This window comes from Anopheles funestus, chromosome 3RL (assembly GCF_943734845.2).
Source record: "Anopheles funestus chromosome 3RL, idAnoFuneDA-416_04, whole genome shotgun sequence".
Classification (NCBI taxonomy): Eukaryota; Metazoa; Arthropoda; class Insecta; order Diptera; family Culicidae; genus Anopheles; species Anopheles funestus.
This window is the reverse complement of record NC_064599.1, coordinates 59,119,368-59,140,259: the sequence shown is the minus strand read 5'-3', so window position 1 is coordinate 59,140,259 and position 20,892 is coordinate 59,119,368. Positions and strand designations below refer to the sequence as shown.

General features: G+C 42.0%; 2 protein-coding genes across 13 annotated transcripts in view; one reads left to right on the top strand and one right to left on the bottom strand.

Moving 5' to 3' along the window:
* Positions 1–20,892, top strand: part of LOC125768387 (probable phenylalanine--tRNA ligase, mitochondrial) — a 122,751-nt gene that overhangs the window by 17,967 nt on the left and 83,892 nt on the right. The window lies entirely within an intron of this gene.
* The window catches only part of LOC125768326 (uncharacterized), a 98,543-nt gene continuing 77,982 nt past the window's right edge, over positions 332–20,892 (bottom strand). The window contains exons 2-3 of one of the 11 annotated variants that reach the window (XM_049435778.1): positions 5,236–5,311; positions 332–681 (exon numbers count right to left, since the gene is read on the bottom strand). In XM_049435778.1, coding sequence (XP_049291735.1) covers positions 614–681; positions 5,236–5,311 — 144 coding nt within the window. In that variant the 3' untranslated portion in view covers positions 332–613. Of the gene's footprint in view, positions 9,829–20,892 lie in introns of all 11 variants that reach the window. The other 10 variants (XM_049435779.1, XM_049435782.1, XM_049435773.1 and 7 more) reach the window with 10 other exon arrangements.

The following is a 20,892-nucleotide window of genomic DNA, read 5'->3' as shown; positions in this document are numbered from 1 at the left end:
TTTTCGGCGAAACCTCTCCCTCACTACTCTGATGTTTTACTACGTTGTCGCGGTACTTTTCCATCGTGTAGTAGTAGTAGTAGTAGTAGTAGTAATAGTAATAGTAGTAGTAGTAGTAGTAGTAGAATATAATAGGGCTGTCTAATATTTACGCAACTTTATACTGATTTTAAATTGAAGTTATATTTAGTTGAAACAATATTTGCTAGGTAAATGTGTTTCTACCATTTAAAAATAAAAAAAACATTTATTATTTGATCATGAATGCTATGTGCATCTTAAAAATACGAATCCAGATATCCAAATGCATTTTATTTATTTCTATCTTTTATTCATCGTGGTTGTTAAGCGATAAAATATAATTGTAATGTAGAAACTGATTATTTTCACCTGAACTTCTACTGACCTGAATGAATTCTTCTCTTCTAATCGATTCCCCTACAACTTATTACTTTGCGAGCCACACCATAACCTTATGTTTGTTTTGTCTTCTACTTTATTTGTATGACGCTTGCGAACACGCTCAATTTACAGAAACATGTAACTTTTCAACTATTTATCCTAATAAATCCATGATACGATTGGAATAAAAAAATCCCATCAAAATTGTAGATCAGACTCTCGGAAAGTTATTAAAGATAGAGGAATAGACTGAATTCCAAATAACATTTTCCATTTTACCTCCAATTGAACTTTCATCAAGTGAATTTTTTATAAAATCACAAATAACCTCTTTTCCGTATTTATGTAATTGTAGGTGTAGTAACTCCATAATTGCTTTTTCTTTTTCTGATGCATTGCGGAATTTGTCTTCAATTAACGCTTGTGCTACAATGAAAAGGCTTTGTTTAATTGCGAATTCAAAAATACTTTCATCTTCTGGACCAAAGGCATCGAAACAATCCAAATACGATCGTTGTTGAAGATACACAAAAACATTGGCCGAACACATTTCGGTTGAATTAAGTAAACGATATTGAAAAATATCCCAATGATTGCTCATACAAATCTTTTTTGGATTAAAGCCAATGGCAACCAAACTCGGTAACATGTACACGCAACCATGTTTAATGATCATCAGAAACAAATTCAACCCTTCGTAATCGAGACCATACAGGTCAAAAGTGTTGTTGAATAGATAATTGAATGCACGTGTACATGTTTTATGATTTTTATATCGTGTTATTTCTAGCACCAGCTTGCTAACAAATCGAACCGTTATGTTTGTATTTGTCTGCTGAATAATGTAGCTAGTCATTTGTACGTTTCCAAAGTGTAGCGCAAGAGACAATAATTTTTCTTCACAAAATTCTTGTCCGTCAAAATGTTCAAAGTCGTAATCATTTCCGTCACAGCATTTGTCTTCAAAAGGAATCTGACATTTAATAGGTTCGCTTTCATCTTCACATACAATTCTTTTTTCGCCCCGCTTAACGAACTTGTCGAAGATTTTTGTAAACGAGTTATAATCGTTGCATTTAATTGCTTTTATAGCATAATGGTACAATAATTTACTGTTTTCCGTCGTTTCAATGAAAGAGGAATGGTGTTCGAGAAGATAATTTGTAATTTTGTGTGTTCCCTTCGTCACAGACAACTCGAGCATTTGAATAGCACGAGCACGATCTTCAGGATTTTTTAATAACTGATGAAACAAAGAAACATTTCCTATAGTTACAACTTTTTGCAACACCGATAATGCATTCAATTCTTCACTTGGAGAGTAAATATCTATTTCGTTCTCTTCAATTAGATACCTTGCCACACGTTCGCTTAATTCATCTGCCAAGTCAGTTCGATTTAAACATTCATCAAACATGCGCACATACTCATCTTCCAGAATCAGTAATTTAGATATATTATTGGAACATACGTGCTGAAACAACCTGTCCATATTAACTTTAATACCCTTTTTTAGGAGTATTTTTATCAACTTTGCTTTATTAAGGACAAATGCATAATCTAAAGCATTCCATCCATAGAGATGATCACTTAAATTATGATCACAATCTTCATGAGACATTTTATCTATTATGGCATCAGTAAAATTATCTGTATATTCCACCAAATGTAATGGTAAACGGCCAACTCTATCTTTTACGATAACAGCAGAAGGATTATTCCGCAGTATTTCTTCAATCTGTTCATTAGATCCGTTCACCAGCGCCATGTGTAAATCGCAACCTTTGCTTTCTTTAAGAATAAGTCGATCTAAAAATTCGCGCGTTTTTCTTAATGAATCCGACCAAATCGCTTTAGAGTGAAAAATGCTCTCATTCTTAAAACGTTTCCAGTTTTCGAACAACCAGCAGGCAGAGAAATATTCTGCAAAAATTCGATGCAGAAATTGAGGCACTCCACCTTGTATTCCAAGAACGATTCCCGTTTTTTCTTCGCCCTTGTTCACTTTCTTAATTATATTTTTTGCACGTTTCATTTCCCCCTTCGACAACAGTGTTTCTCTTTCTTTTGCATCAAATATAACGTACATGGCCAACAGCATGTGCTGTTTCATTATTTCTTTTTTTAATCGAACTTCTTTTGTTATGGCTGCAGCTGTCGAAGCAGCAAAATCGGTCGTGCCTATTTTATTTGTATTTAAAATTTTCATCTTTCTGTCTACAAACTCTTCAACCAGATAAAGTATGTCAATTTGGTGGTTATTTAACATTTGCCGCGATAAGTTATGTGTATTTTCATTTACACACTTCTTGATGACGGGTAATAGGAAATCTAATACCATGGACAGTAACTGTGAAATAGTAATTATGTCTTTTAATTGACATAAACAATTGTAATACAGACATCTTAATATATCAATTCGATGTTCTTCTTCGTAGTACTCATAACCATCTAAATTACTCACAAGAAACTTGTAAAGTGCAGTTTTTATATTTTTATTTGAAAACTGTTGTATCCGATACATTTGACAATCGGCAAATGTTTTCCGTAAATCCTCTTCAAATCCATACGGTCGACTTGAGAGGTATAGCAATCGTACTCCATCAAGACGTGAGAATCGTCCGAAACACTTCATTACCACATCCTTGGAGTATGGCGCGATTTCATCAAAACCGTCTAGAATTAACACGAGTTTATGTTCATTAAACTTCTCCTTAAACAACCGCAATTCAAATAGTTCTATCGTGGATAGCCTTTTAGTCTTCGTTTCATCCAATACTATTTCGCCGTCTGAAACAGTCAGAAGATTTGCACAACGATCGGCCTCTTCTCTAAAGCCATCAGTCTCTTTGATCGTATGTTTGTTGATACTCGATACGAACAGCGCCAAATGGATGTATCGATACAATAGCCTCACAATTTCTGTTTCGTCAAGGTTTTCTACATTGCTCAATCGTTGGAAATCGGTCGAAAATTCCATTGCGATAAACTTTATCACGTACAGGGATTGATCGTAACTTGCCAAACGCCAGGCTAACCAGGTAAAGTAGGCTGTTTTACCATGTCCCGCATCGTTGAGAAAGATAAATACTTTCCTACTTTTGTCATCTTGGACACCAGGTGGATAGCATAATTCTTCTGTCGAAATCAGAACACTTGGTACATCATACACACTTATATCATAGCTACCAATGAAATTGTCCTTCTTTTCCTCCAGCTCAAATGGTACAACATAGCGATGAACGTACCAGTGTTTGATTTTTTCATAATTATGCTCATTTAAATTATATTCCTTTATCCACTTCAATTGATCACATAGATCCAATGCAACTAACAACAAGCTCAAATCGTCATTTTCTTCCACAATTCCAATCAGTGGCGTAGTAGTACCAAACATCATTCGTTCATTTTGCAAATACAATTGTTGCAAAGCTTCATTTGAGAGATCCTTCACATGAATCCTTTCTGAAATTTCGTCATTCTGCGGACTTCCTGAAATGTGTTCTACAACAACGATCTTTTGACGATATTTGTCTGATAATTCTTTTAGCTCATTAATGGCTACATAATCGGGTTTCCCTAGTATCGTTATGATTTTGATTGTAGGATGATTTACATCTCTAAGGTATGATAGCAAATCTTCGAGAACATCATTCATATCTTGCTGTTTTGTATACTTTTCACTCTTAACAAATATTGTTTCATATTTTAATAGTGATAGTGCTTGAAATAAAATGCGAGAGTAAACTGTCAATTCAAGCGTGCTGTTAAACTCGTAAATTCCAGGACCAGACTCCTTCAGAACTTCATACAACTTAAACTCTTTTAAGCGTTCCGGATTTACTTCAATATGTTTTTCCAGCACTGACTTAAGGTGCTCTTCTGAAAGACGCTTCAAAACACTGATGTTTTGGTTGAAATCTTTGTCCAAAAACCATTTTTGTATACGTTCGAGGGTTATGTAGTAACGAGGCTTGTTGTACACGATATTATTCAGTAAACCCACCAAATTATCAATAACTAATTCACGTTGAGCTTCATCGCACCACTCGGGCAATAGGTTCCGCACTTTTATACGTAGTTGTTTGTGATTGTAGGAGTTACATATAAGCAGAAATTTACTAAAGAACTGGTCCTTTTTCTCATCAAAATCTGAATCATTTTTAAACACATTTTTACATGATTTTTTTAAGCATTCCGTCAGATCAGGTATGTTACGGCGCAACTGATAACATGTTGCTCGTATATCGTCACAAAACTGTAAAGCATCATCTTCCTGTGGCTCGATTTTCGTGGCATAAAGTTTGACGTTCTCATCGAGTTCAGCGTTGGTACAAATGGCATATTGAGTTTTGTGTTCATCTTTATGGGACTCAGATTCACCTTTGGTTAGTTCCGGAACAATCTCAAGAAATGATGAAAAATACGTGGGAACCGAGTACATACCATTGGCAGCGCATAGATCCTTTACCTTTATGAACATCCCGTCAACATGCTTCGCTTGTATCCACAAAATGCTGGTGCCGTTTGGCGATTGGTGGTGGTATAAAATGTCGTCGAATTGTCCTGCTTCTGGCACTTCTGTGCCGACAATAAACTGGTTCTTCTTTTTGAATTGTCGAAGAATAATCGATATGGCCAAATACCTATTATACAACTCGCCATACACACTGGATTGCGTACCGAGTGGTACCGATTTTTTTATGAATGATATAACATGTTCCTTTTTGATTGTTTGATTTATGTCGAATTCTTTAACCATATTATGTATTTTCGGTAACTTTCCGCGGATGGAGTAATAGACTGAATGCCACGTATCATTTTCCATTTTACCTCCAATTGAACTTTCATCAAGTGAATTTTTTATAAAATCACAAATAAGCTCTTCTCCGTATTTATGTAATTGTAGGTGTAGTAACTCCATAATTGCTTTTTCTTTTTCTGATGCATTGCGGAATTTGTCTTCAATTAACGCTTGTGCTACAATGAAAAAGCTTTGTTTAATTGCGAAATCAAAAATGCTTTCATCTTCTGGACCAAAGGCATCGAAACAATCCAAATACGATCGTTGTTGAAGATACACAAAAACATTGGCCGAACACATTTCGGTTGAATTAAGTAAACGATATTGAAAAATATCCCAATGATTCCTCATACAAATCTTTTTTGGATTAAAGCCAATGGAAACCAAACTCGGTAACATGTAAACGCAGCCATCTTTAATGGTCATGAGAAACAAATTCAGTGCTTCCTGATCAAGGACGAGGCTCTTTTTGAGTAGATATTTGAATCCAGGTATACATTTTGTATGATTTTGGTTTTTGTACTTTCCTGTTCGTAATTGTTGCATAATGTTTTCTATTAACTCAATCGTTATCACCGTATTCGTGTGATGAAGTATGTTGCTAATCATTTGAATCCTGCCGTAGTATATTGCTACAAACAATAATTGTTCAACATTTGATTCCTGGACTTTGTCACAGTCTCCGTAACAGCAATCGTCTTCAAATAGAATCTCTATATTAAACATTTCATTTTCGCCTGGATAGTCAAATTCATCAATAATCATATCGTCATCAACGCAGTCGATACTCTCTTCGATGCAGAATATTCCAAAGATGGTTTTAAATAATTCCATTTGATTTTTTTCTACAGCGCTTTTGGTACAATAGAATAATGTTGCGTTGTCATGAAGCATAGCCAGAAGCGAAGGATGGCGTTCAAGCAAATAATTTGTAATGTAGTATGCGTGATTCTTCAATGATAGCTCGAACAACCGATTGACTTTATCGTCCAAACCTAGCACCTGTGAACCTGAGATTGTAATTAACTGATGAAACAAAGAAACATTTCCTACAGTAACAACTTTTTCCAACACCGATAATGCATTCAATTCTTCACTTGGAGAGTAAATATCTATTTTGTTCTCTTCAATTAGATACCTTGCCACACGTTCGCTTAATTCATCTGCCAAGTCAGTTCGATTTAAACATTCATCAAACATGCGCACATACTCATCTTCCAGAATCAGTAATTTAGATATATTATTGGAACATACGTGCTGAAACAACCTGTCCATATTAACTTTAATACCCTTTTTTAGGAGTATTTTTATCAACTTTGCTTTATTAAGGACAAATGCATAATCTAAAGCATTCCATCCATAGAGATGATCACTTAAATTATGATCACAATCTTCATGAGACATTTTATCTATTATGGCATCAGTAAAATTATCTGTATATTCCACCAAATGTAATGGTAAACGGCCAACTCTATCTTTTACGATAACAGCAGAAGGATTATTCCGCAGTATTTCTTCAATCTGTTCATTAGATCCGTTCACCAGCGCCATGTGTAAATCGCAACCTTTGCTTTCTTTAAGAATAAGTCGATCTAAAAATTCGCGCGTTTTTCTTAATGAATCCGACCAAATCGCTTGAGAGTGAAAAATGCTCTGATTCTTAAAACGATCCACATTTTCAAACAACCAGCAGGCAGAGAAATATTCTGCAAAAATTCGATGCAGAAATTGAGGCACTCCACCTTGTACTCCAAGAACGATTCCCGTTTTTTCTACGGCTTGGTTCACTTTCTCCATTATCTCTTTCACATCCTTCCGTTCCTGCTCAGACAACAGTGTTTTTCTATCTTTTGCATCAAATATAACGTACATGGCCAACAGCATGTGCCGTTTCATCATTTTTTCTTTTAATTTAACTTGTTTTGATATGGCTGCAGCTGTCGAAGCAGCAAAATCGGTCGTGCCTATTTTATCTGTATTCGCAATTTCCAACTTTCTGTCTACCAACTGTTCAACCAGATAAAGTATATTGTATATTGGACAAAGTAAATGCATATTTTCATTTCCACACTTCTTGATGACGGGTAATAGGAAATCCAATACCATGTACAGTAACTGTGGAATAGTAATTATGTCTTTTAATTGACATAAACAATTGTAATACAGACATCTTAATATATCAATTCGATGTTCTTCTTCGTAGTACTCATAACCATCTAAATTACTCACAAGAAACTTGTAAAGTGCAGTTTTTATATTTTTATTTGAAAACTGTTGTATCCGATACATTTGACAATCGGCAAATGTTTTCCGTAAATCCTCTTCAAATCCATACGGTCGACTTGAGAGGTATAGCAATCGTACTCCATCAAGACGTGAGAATCGTCCGAAACACTTCATTACTACATCCTTGGAGTATGGGGCGATTTCATCAAAACCGTCTAGAATTAACACGAGCTTTCGTTTGTTAAACTTCTCCTTAAACAACCGCAATTCGAATAATTCGATCATGGATAGCGTTTTAGTCTTCGCTTCATCCAATACTATTTCGCCATTTGAAACAATCAGTAGATTTGCACAACGATCGGCCTCGCTTCTAGCTTCATCAGTCTCTTTGATCGTACGTTTGTTGATACTCGATACGAACAGCGCCAAATGGATGTATCGATACAATAGCCTCACAATTTCTGTTTCATCAAGGTTTTCTACATTGCTCAATCGTTGGAAATCGGTCGAAAATTCCAGTGCGATAAACTTTATCACGTATAGGGATTGATCGTAACTTGCCAAACGCCAGGCTAACCAGGTAAAGTAGGTTGTTTTACCAAATCCTGCATCATTGAGGAAGATAAAGACCTTCCCACTGTCGCCATCTTGGAAACCAGGTAGATCGGGTTCCTCAACGTTCGAGTCTAGAGCGGCTAGAATCGCTGATTCGCTAAGCTGTTCAACATAAAAATGTTCTTTTCCTTCCGTCTTTGTCTGTTTCTTCGGCTTATGTGGCTCAGAACGACGATGAACGTACCAGTGTTTAATTTTTTCATAATTAATCTTATTTATATGTTGGTCTATTAACTTCTCATTTGGTTCGCAAGGCTCCAACACATTTAATAAAAAGCTCAAATCGTCATTTTCTTCCACAATTCCAATCAGTGGCGTAGTAGTACCAAACATCATTCGTTCATTTTGCAAATACAATTGTTGCAAAGCTTCATTTGAGAGATCCTTCACATGAATCCTTTCTGAAATTTCGTCATTCTGCGGACTTCCTGAAATGTGTTCTACAACAACGATCTTTTGACGATATTTGTCTGATAATTCTTTTAGCTCATTAATGGCTACATAATCGGGTTTCCCTAGTATCGTTATGATTTTGATTGTAGGATGATTTACATCTCTAAGGTATGATAGCAACTCATCGAGAACATCATTCATATCTTGCTGTTTTGTATAATTTTCACTCTTAACAAATATTGTTTCATATTTTAATAGTGATAGTGCTTGAAATAAAATGCGAGAGTAAACTGTCAATTCAAGCGTGCTGTTAAACTCATAAATTCCAGGCCCAGACTCCTTCAGAATTCTATACAACTTAAACTCTCTTAAGCGTTCCGTATTTACTTCAATATGAGGATGTTTTTCGCACACTGACTTAAGGTACTCTTTTGAATACCTCATTACGTCAGTTATGTTTTGCTTTTGATTTACATTATGAAATATTTTATGCCAAAATGCAAGGTCCATGGGAACACCTCGTTCAGGCTTCATTGCTTCCAACAGTTTTCCCTGCAGATTGTCAAATACTGTTTCTTGTTCAACACACCACGATGGCAATAGAGCAATCGCTTTTTTGCGTAGTTTTTCTTCATTGCAGGAGTTGGACATAAGCAAAAATTTGCTATAGAACTCGCGTAATTTTTCTTCAAATTTAGCAAACTCATCTTGTTCTTGCGTCTCTTGGGCAGACTTGAGCGAAGCCTTATCGAACTTAATTTTCAGCTGATCTGTTTTTTGATTCTTGAATTTCCTTTCGAGTAGCTTTTTGTGCTCTGTTTTAAAAGCCGTTTGAATCTTTTCTATTGGCGTTGGTACTCCTGTTGTTTCTTTGTTTGTTTCATCGGAAAATCCTTTTGTTAATTTGTAAATGCTCACAGACGAATCGCTTGTTTCTAGCTTTGATGACTCTTTACATTTGTAAATCAAGTTGAGAAATATGCTAAAGAATGTGTCGTTTAATGTAATTACCTTCCCAGAACAGACGAAGAATGCAAGTTTCCTTCCTAGAGCAGAGAGACATGAATCTTTAACAGCCTCGAGCAGCGCTGGAAAGGGTTTATCCCAATCTAACTGGTAACATGTTGCATCTATATCTTTGCAAAACGCCATAAGATCACTCTGCTGTCTGTTGACCGCATTGCACTGTATAGAATCATCCTGTTGTTGATTGTTGTTGTTGTTGATGATGATCTTAAAATATTTTGTCATACTCTCATGAAGTCCAGCAGTACTACACAGGATATAACGCGCATGCTTTGGGAGATTCTGATCAATCCCGAGAAATGACATAAAGTACATGGGGATCGAGAAGTCATTGGATTTGGAATCGCATGCGGCACATAGACCTTGTTCGTGGATTTTAGATCCCATTTTCTGTTTGTATTTCGCTTGTATGTACCAAGTTCCGGTGATCTGTCGTGGGGATGAGTAAAGTATCTCTATGTCGCCAAATTTTCCTGCTGCCGGCACTTTCATTGCAACCGTAAAGTCGAACTCGTTGTCCAGTTCTATATGCATTCTATATGCCCGAAGAATAATTATCATGGCCATCCGCAGATGATACAAGACGCCAACCATATTTGATGAGGATTCATAATCATTAGTTTGCTTGATTGTAGTGATCATAACGTTTCTGAAAAGCATATAAACATAAACACCAAAAGTTAAAACACTTGAAACACAAAAGGGATACAAATATTATTATTCATAGGAAAATGCATGCTACCAATATAAACTTTGTTTTACTACACTTTTTCATGAATTGTTAATTGGGTAAGAAATAAATTATACCATAAGTGTTAGTATTATTCGGGGCGGCCCGGTGGTGCATGTGAAAAACGGCGCCCGTCCACACGGCCGGACCGGGTTCAAATCCCATCCGGACCATCCCCCCGTAGTATGGACTGACTATCCTGCTACGTGGTAAAATAAGTCTTGATACGGCCAGGCCGTTCTAACCGAGCAAAAAAAAAAAGTGTTAGTATTAGTAAAAAGGACGAACGAAAGATTATGTAAAGGATTGCGATAAATGTATTATTCGACAAACACTCAACAAAGCCAGACGTGTTTTGCACAACGATCGACTTGAGCTATTTAACAACACTACTCAAATCGTAAAGCTACGGAAGTACACTCATTTTCCTTACTAGTCGCAAAGACTAGTCAAATTAAACTCAAATCGAATTAAAGACTAGTTTAAATAAATTAAACTTAAATCTGTGAAGTTTGCAGGGTTCGCAATTGATAATGTACTGCGAGCCCACTTTTATGTGGACTTAATTAATAGTTAATTCAAGAATCTAGTACGCTATACTGGGGCTATGCAACAGAACTATACGGTGTATAGAAACTTCCGGCTATACCTTGATAATGTTTTCTTCGAAATGTTTGGACGATTTTTTTTTATTCCTGTAACACTTTTTCTGATAAAGATAAACATAAAGAGAAGAAGACTAAAAACTAGTAAAAATTGTTTAGTCAAAATATAGAATAGATATCTCTCGACTCATCAATGGATTTGGGTTCTAATCCCGGTTGTCTTTTTTTAAATTTATATTACCATTGTGTGTATTTTCAAATCAATATTTTCAATATATCAATGTCAATATTATATATGGCCTTGCGATGTATTGCGTACATTGTGTTCTCAAATGCAGGCCTAATTTAGTTTGATTTTTGTCGACCAAAAATTTTTCAAACTTCCTCTCTGTTGTCAGGAACTGATGAAATAATTAATTACAAGTATTCCTAACGAACGATTCAACGTCACATCCGGTTCAAAAGCAAATTCCGCCTGTGTTGTGCTATCGATACGACGCGTCAGCTGTTCGTTTTAATATCGTTTACAGGGTTTCGAATCATATAAGGGAACAGTTCAATCGGTATGGAGAAAGATTCAACCGCTCAGGGGATGTTTGCAACGCTTTGGTGGAACTTTTCACTCGCTTAGGAGAATTTTGCAAGCATATTGGGGAATGTGTCAAGCAGTTAGGGGAGCCGTGCAATCATAGTAGGGAATTTTGCAACCGCTGAGGAGAACAATCTATCAACCTCCAAAATGTCAACTTTAGCCGTCCGTTGTTTCTTTACATTGAGCAGCTGCATTACGAAAAAATGAACATAAAATTACACAAAATATGAATTTAAAATAAGCTTAATAAAATAAACTGCTTTCGCAAACGTTTTGATTACGGATAATTGCTCAATATAAACAAACAACGGACGACCAACGATGACATTTTGGAGGTTGACAGATTGCTCTCCTCAGCGGTTGCAAAATTCCATACTATGATTGCACGGTTCCCCTAACTGCTTGACACATTCCCCTATATGCTTGCAAAATTCTCCTAAGCGAGTGAAAAGTTCCACCAAAGCGTTGCAAACATCCCCTGAGCGGTTGAATCTTTCTCCATACCGATTGAACTGTTCCCTTATATGATTCGAAACCCTGTAAGATCCCAAATAGCCAAGTTATCTTAAGCAGCTAATTGAGCACGCTAAAGATTGCTTCTATTGCGACTTTTGTAGAAGATAAACAGCTTTGAAGTTCGACGTACTTTTAATCGACCCTTAAGCAGCTCCTGAATGTAAAACAGTATAAGAAAGTATTTATGCATGTTTAATTTTCAAGCAAGATTTTATTTTTTTTTTTTGCTCGGATAGAACGGCCTGGCCGTATCAAGACTTATTTTACCACGTAGCTGGATAGTCAGTCGGGGACACGGTCCGGATTGGATTTGATCCCCAGTCCTGTCGTGTGGGCCGGCGCCGTTTATCACATACACCACCGGGCCGGACCAACAATCAAGATTATAATATTGTTATTAATAATAACATTATTATATTATTAGACTATAAAATACAAACACACAAGACACTCAAACAAACAACCCTTCGACCCACACAAACAAAATGACAAAAACACCAAAAGACACAAACACCAAAACACAAACAAACAAAAAGACCGAAACCACACAAAACTCTGAAACAGACATCCCCACGACCACGGACACACCCCTGACCCTTTCAAACGATGAGACAAGCAACATAACAGATAAACACATAGACACACAGGCAGCCAAAAAGACAAAGAAACGCAAACGCAGACAAAACAAGAGCAAGACTACGGGCAACAGACAGGACCAGGACAAGTCTCAAGAACCGGCACCCGAATGGACAAAAGTTCTGAGCAAACAGGCCAAGCGACGGGCACGGAGGAAGCAGCGGAAGCAGGAAGCAGCGGCGCTTGACGCGAACCAGCAGCAGCAGCGGCAGCAACCGGAGCATCAGCAACAACCAAAACAACCGAAGCAGCGCGCGCATCGCGTCCCAGATGCGTTGGAGTTGGAAACAACGAACAACACAACACAGGACGAGATGATGCGCATCCTCAAGGAAAAGCTGGGGGATGATCGGCAGAAAGTGGAGCGTGTAAGGATGAATTTCCAGGGGAATATTCTTCTGGAACTGTCCTGCAAGAGCCACGACGAGACGCTTGAGATGTGGCGGAAAGTGTCCGAAGCACTGGAGGGCAAAGCGAAAGCCCGACCACGGACCCCCACAACTCGCCTCACCTGCACGAACATTCCACCAAGCTGCACCAACGAGGAAATTGCAACGGACCTAAGCACAGCCCTGGGAGTTACGATCTACGCGGACCAGATCAGTACCGTTAAATCCAATTACGGAACGCTGGTCGCATTTTTCGGATGCCCAGAGGTGGCAGTAACGGACGACGTGCTACTAAAACAGCATGTTGTCGGATTCAGCCAGTGCTGCCGGTTCAAGAAGGTTGAGGTGAAGCGCCAATGCTATCGGTGCTACGAGTTTGGCCACATTGCCACTCACTGCCGTGGGAAGGATCGGTCAAGCAAGTGTCATCGATGTGCGGAGACTAAGCACTCAGGACCGTGCACCAAGGAACGGAAGTTCCTCGTCTGCAAGGGCCCGGAAGCAATCGGGCACTCGTTCGGACAGCGCAACTGCCGCCAAGTAGGAGAAGGGGTAAAAAACCGGCCTCGTCATGATTAATGTCCTTCAACAGAACCTTAATCACAGCCAGCTGGCCCAGGACATGCTGATGCAGACTGCTCGGAACGAAGGCTGCGACATAGAGTTGATCGCCGATCCATACCGGATTCCGGAGAACAACGGTAACTGGGTCGCGGATCCGACGGGCAGAGTTGCAGCAGTATCGACAGGAAGATACCCTATCCAACGCATAATCGAGAATCGGCGGGATTACTTCGTCGTGGTCGAAATGCGTGGTATCGTTTTCTGCTCCGTGTATCTACCTCCTGTGGGGTCCGATTGGAGTGGAGGATTATCGACGCAAATGGACCGAAATTGCGTCGGTGATTCCGCGGAATCGGGACACCGTGATCGGCGGGGACGTCAACGCCTGGTCAGGAGCGTGGGGGATGGAACGCAGACACAACGATGGAGAACGAGTTCATAGGGGAGCAGTGGTGATGGATGCTATGGCATCACTTGAGCTAGTCTTGTTGAACCGGGGCAACCGGCCAACCTGGAGCAACAACAGTGGCCGTAGTTCCATTATCGACGTTTCCTTCTGCAGCTCGTCTCTTCTGGGGGAAAATAACTGGCGAGTCTGCGACGAAAATCCAAGTGACCACAATACCATAAAGTTTGCGGTCGGGAGGACGACGACGCAGCGTAACCTGGGACACAGTGCACAGCAGGCTTCGGAGAGCAGATGGGCAACCCGGTATTTCAACAAGGACTTGTTCGTTGAAATTTTGGGGTCACTGGACATCTACAATCGCACCCTCTTGGCGGACGAGTTGACGCAGGTAATGTCAACTGCCTGCGACGCGACGATGCCGAGATTGCCAGCAGCACGGGGAGGACGACGATCGGTGTACTGGTGGAATAACGAGATTTCCCAGTTACGTCGCACTTACATCGGGATGCGGAGAAGACTCAGGCGAGCCCGAACGGAAGAGCAGCGACAGGATCGCCGTCCGGCGTACACAGCAGCGAGAGCAGCACTGGAGCAAGCGGTCAAGCGGAGCAAGAAGGAGCAGGGTGATCAACTTCCGGAACAGCTGGGGCCTCACGGATTCGGGCCAGGCTACAAAATCCGGAGGCAGATGTGCAAGGAGCCCGAGTACCGATGGAACGGGATCCAGCCAAGCTGCAGCACATCGTCGGCGAACTTTTTCCGGTGCAACCGCCCATGGAATGGCCCACGGCAACAGGATTGACGGACGAGGACACGGCACGGGATGCCGTTACCGAGGGTGAGCTGGTGAGCATTGCAAAATCGCTCAATCCCCAGCGTGCCCCAGGAGACGACAACATTCCGAACGTGGCCTTGATTGCGGCGATGACGGCGTTTCCACGCGTCTTCATGAGAACGTTCCAGCATTACATCGATTCCGGCCACTTCCCCGTCGAATGGAAGAGGCAACGGCTAGTGCTGTTCTCGAAGGCCGGGAAACCACCCGGAGAATCATCGTCGTACCGGCCAATCTGCCTGCTGAGTGTTCTGGGAAAAGTGTTGGAGCGACTCATACAGCGCAGACTTACGGAGCATCTGGATGCTACGGGCGGTCTCGCTGATGCCCAATACGGATTCAGGAAAGGACGCTCAACCATGGATGCCATCAACAGGGTGATTGCCAACGGAAGGGTTGCGCTCGAAAAGAAGCGCAGGGGCGATCGACTGTGTGCGATGGTGACAATCGACGTGAAGAACGCCTTCAACACGGCCAACTGGACAGCGATCGGAGCAGCTCTGCAGCGAAGGAACACGCCACCGTACCTCCAGGCGTTGCTGCGGAACTACTTCACGAATCGCACGCTCCACTACGAAACGGATGAAGGAATGGTCTCGTTACCAGTATCGGCAGGTGTCCCGCAGGGTTCGGTTCTAGGACCAACACTGTGGAATGTTATGTACGATGACCTTCTTCGTTTGGAGCTGTTCGGAAAGCGTGCGGACATTATAGGGTTTGCTGATGATGTGGCGTTCACCCTTATAGGGAGGGACCCGCAGGAAATCAGCAACCCTGCTACGAGGAATCTGGAGATGATCGAGCGTTGGATGTATGGAGTGGGATTGAAGCTGGCCCATCAAAAGACCGGCTACATGATCTTCTGCACTCATCACAACCCGCAGGTAGATCAACTACGTGCGGGGGGACACACGATCGTATCCACGGAATCGCTCAAGTACCTGGGGGTCGAGCTCTGCCGCAAACAGCACCACGGTCGGCATTTGGAGAAGGTTTGCAGCAAGGCATCACGTATCACGAATGTCTTGACCGCTCTGATGCCGAATAAGTGTGGCCCAAAAAGCAGCAGAAGGAGACCCTTGGTTAACGTTGGGAATAGCATTGTCCGTTACGCGGCACCATCGTGGGGACGGACGCTTCTTCAGAAGGACGTTCACCGGACCACGGTTCAGAGGACGCACCGCACAGGAGTTCTTCGAGTGGCCAGTGCCTTCCAAACGGTCTCCTACGATGCCGCTTGCGTGGTCGCAAGCACTATCCCGTTAGTCCTTCTCCTAGAGGAGGACATCCGCTGCCACGACGAAAAGGTAGCGAGGGGAAGTCCAGGACCAGACATACGAAAGCGGCAAAGGGAAGAGACCATGGGACGCTGGCAACAACAATGGACAGCCGGAGCGGGGCAGCCGAGATCGCCGGGGATGAAGACGAGGAGAATTATCCCGGACATTATGTCCTGGGTAAATCGTAAGCACGGAGAAATTGATTTTTATCTCTCTCAACTCTTTACAGGGCATCGGTTTCTCCGGAGCTACTTCGTCGAAAAAGGCATCCTCGACGGCTCGCCAAACTGCCCGGTGTGTGAACACCAAGTGGAAGATGTCGACCACGTAATGTTCCACTGTCCACGGTTTGCTCGAACCCAACATGAGATGCAGCAGCAGAGCCACACCCGCTTAACGATAGAAAATCTTGCAGCGGAAATGTGTGCCAACAGCAACACATGGGAAGCAGTCCGGACCGCCGCAAGGACCATCTTCAGAAACCTCCAAGTGAGATGGAATGAGGAAAGTCCACCTACGGCTAGACGGAGACGACAACAACGCCGGCGGAACACGGAACAAACGGGACAGCAACAGCTACCGCCGTGACCGCACCAAAGGATGACGACAACGGAAGCAGCAGCAGCAGCAACGAGTAACCAGAGCAGCAGCAGGAGCTAGACCCCACCGGAAGTAGCGGCTACGGACGGGCGGAATTAAGCAGCAGCAGCGGAAGGAAGGCACGAAGCAGCAGCAGCAGCTGAGACAACTAGGACGGATGACGCAGTAGCAGCATTGGAAAGCAGCAGCGCGTCAACAGGATGGGTGCATCGCACAAACGTTCCTGCGTGGAGTACTACGCACATCAAGCGCATCGGCAGGGTTCGGATCAGGTCGAGGAGTGGTTTAGTTAGGGTCCCATCGGCAGCCGGGTCCGCTTCACGGGCCCAGTGTCACGATGAATCCCACATAACCCATCTCGGAGGGATTGGTTTGTAGCCGCAAGCCGCCCTTCGAGGTGGGTACCTTTTGAAGGTTCCCTCCCCGTTAACAAAAAAAAGACTATAAAATACAAAATGAAATGTCAAAAAATAAATTATAGCCAATTTATTTGCGGTATAATATTTATTGGACTATTTCACACGTATATTCTTTTGCGTTCACTTTGCTTATCGCGTTCGCGAGGTCCGTTCTGGTGAGCGGGTGATCATCGACTGTGTGTCGTATCCTGACACGGGCACGTGTGTACGGACGTTGCTCAGCGCTCCAATCCAAAGTGAGCCAATCGCGTGCGCCGATTATCCTGAGCGACCCGATCGTGCGCCATTTCTTTCTCTCGTCGTTTCTTTCGACAGTCACGTACACAAAAATTTACACTTCAAATTTTTTTTTTATTTCACAATATTTTTTCACAATATTAACAACTATTGTTAATTCACTTTTTTATTATTTTTAACTACTATAAAATAGTAAATTAATCACATTTATCACTTTAAAAGAACAAAAAAAGGCTAAAGTCTGAAACACGACCCCCCCACTCACGGGCACTCATTTGAGTGACTTTTTTTCGTGCAGGGTGGTTCGAAATCGGTTGCGTGTTTTTTAATTATGTTTCGAGACACAGACACCTGAGGGCATGGCCGTCGAAGAAGAAAATGTAGCAATTGGTGCCATCTATCGACCACAGGTCAAAGATTGGCGATCCGTTGGAGCTTTCGCGAATAGCTCCGGCCACAGACATGGTAGCGATTAGTGGTGCATGGACGAAATATAGCCACAAGTGCCATCTAGCCATGGCCAGAAGAAAGTGTGGCGATATCTTGGATACCGGCGGAGCTATGGGGCAAAGTTGGGCCAAAAATGAGGAAAATTTTACGGTTTCACAAACAGCGTATGAAACTTGGTTCCCTGATGAATAAATCACTTGTCACTATGCGAAAACCTCCTCACTATTTAATAGTAATTGTAAAAAAAAATCAAATTCAGGCCACATTGCATAGTCTCCGAACCACCCTGTACGAAAAATTGACACGCAGATGAGTGACCGTGAGTGGGGGGGTCGTGTTTCAGACTTTAGCCCAAAAAAACTTCAAAACACGTATACGATGAAATCTTGGCTGTAGATGAACATCCTTCCTGCACTGTTCACTGTTGCATGATGTTGCGGCTGTCGATGCTGTTTGATTCCACCCTTGAATTATCTTCTGAAACACTTGAAATGGAAACACAAGAACATGATTAGCATCGAATAAATGTGCTGTATATTTTTCAACACTTTTACATACCTTTGAGGACACAGTTCGTTGATAATTCACTATTTTAAACCTCCTCAAATCAACGCGTCCCTATTGCACTCTCTCGGATCACGAAGTCCGGCAACGCGGACTGTGTGCATGTGCGTGTTCCGCGTTTGCTTCTTCCTTTTTTCTTTGTAAATTGTTTGAAAATCACACTCGGGTCGCTCGGTCGCTACGATCAACACCAACACATTGACAAAACCGCTCACCACAGGGCACGAACCGCAAAAACCACTCAAAAATAGCGAGATGGAATGATGAAAAAACGAGAGGTCAATATAAAATCTTCGGAAAATGTCATGTGGGTATATGTATGGTGTGTCGACTATTGCAGCTAATATTCTGAAGAAATGTTGTGTTGTTGTTGTTGCCTGGTGCCTGTTGTGTTGTGTTTCGCCACAAAATCGTTTCTGTTTGGAGTTGCATTTGTACATCTACCAGACATAATTTACAATTTCTTCCGTGAATGCCGAAAGGATTGGATTCAGGTAACTAGTAAAGGCAAAACTTATCTTTTCTGGCCAAATCTACAACACATAAAACGTTTAAATTAACTCATAGAAGACGACAGCAGTTTTATTTGATCGGGTTTACGATAAATTTTCCCCGATTTTTTTTAATTCTTTGGGTATACATTGCACAGGTGCCCCTCGAGTTACGATTGTATTTGGGACTGAAAAAAGAGCCCGAAGCAAGGCGTAATTCGAAATCGTCGTAAGTCGAGAATACATCGTTTATAACCATATGTTACTTAGAGAGTCGAAAGCTTAATTTAAATATTTTTTTTTTTTTTTTTGCTCGGTTGGAACGGCCTGGCCGTATCAAGACTTATTTTACCACGTAGCAGGATAGTCAGTCCATGCTACGGGGAGACGGTCCGGATGGGATTTGAACCCGGTCCCTGCCGTGTGGACGGGCGCCGTTTTTCACATGCACCACCGGGCCGCCCCAATTTAAATATTCTAGAGGAAAAAATAATCTAGAAATCGTTTTGAATAGTATATTAATTAATCCTTTCTATATCTATTCAATATTTCCTTAAAATATTTATCGAGAATATATAAGTTTATTCCAACAATATATTTATATTCAGTGAAGATCATGATTTTTTAACGGTTGCCGGTGAAAATAAAAAAAACTGACAGTTTGAGCAAAATAACAACTGTAAACTGTTGTTCTGTTGTCAGTGTATGTAGCCATACCGCACTGATATGGGTATGGATCCGAAGCTTCTCGAAGGATAATATAGGCACTCCATACCCTACTCCGACTCAATACGTCCCCGTCGTACAGAATGGTAACATATCTCTTCAAATATCTGAGCTTGGGTATACGGGGAAACCCAACCCCTTGGGAGGATGGGGTATATGGCTAAATTGAGCGGAGGGGGACAGCCAGCGTCTGTTCTCCATGTTAGGGGCGGCTGGATGTCCCTTCTGTCCTGGCACCCTACGGGACTTTAAACAGCTAGGATGCGTAGGCCTTCCGACGAGACAGGGGGTTGGGGGAGAGGCCTAGCAAACCACCCCCAATACCAACGCAACGAAAGGTATTCAAGAAATTTCGAATCGGATAAACAGATACAGACCCAAGCACCGAAACAAGGACAACGATTGGAAACTCGGGACATGGAACTGCAGATCCCTCACAGCACCCGGAAGTACCCGCATTCTTTTGGACGAGGTGAGGGCCCGCGGCTTCGGTATAGTAGCACTTCAGGAGGTGCGCTGGAAAGGAGTTACGGAGCGCCCCTACCGCAGTGATTGCATGATCTACCAGAGCGGTGGTGAAAAGCATGAACTCGGTACAGCGTTCCTGGTCATAGGTGCGATGCGAAAGAGGGTAATCGGTTGGTGGCCGATCAACGAACGGATGTGCAGGTTGAGGGTTCGTGGAAGGTTCTTCAACCTGAGCATTATTAACGTGCATAGTCCGCACCTTGGAAGCACCGATGACGATAAGGAGGTTTTCTATACGCAGTTGGAGAGGGAGTACGACCGCTGCCCACAACACAACGTCAAGATCGTCATCGGAGACTTTAACGCTCAGGTCGGACGGGAGGAGGCATACAAACCCATGATAGGTAGTTTCAGCGCCCACCAGCTGACAAACGACAATGGGCTCCGCCTAATAAACTTCGCCTCCTCCAAGCACATGACCATTCGCAGCACCTTCTTCTAGCACGCACCACGCTTTAGCTACACCTGGAGACCACCACAGCAGACATATTCCCAGATTGACCACGTTCTCATCGATGGAAGGCACTTCTCGGATATTATCGACGTACGTACGTACAGGGGAGCAAACGTCGACTCAGACCATTTCCTGGTTATGGTTAAGTTACGCCAGAAACTGTGCGCAGCCAATAAGCTGCGCTATCAGCCCACCCCAAGGCTCGACATAGATCGGTTGCGGCAAGCTGATGTGGCGAGGGACTTCGCGACCACGCTAGGGGAAGCGTTGCCGGAGGACACCACCTTCGAGGCGATGTCCCTCAATGACCATTGGCGTATGATGGAACAAGCCATCAGCGGCACGGCCGATCGAACTATTGGCCGCGTAACACGTAACCGGAGGAAGGAATGGTTTGATGA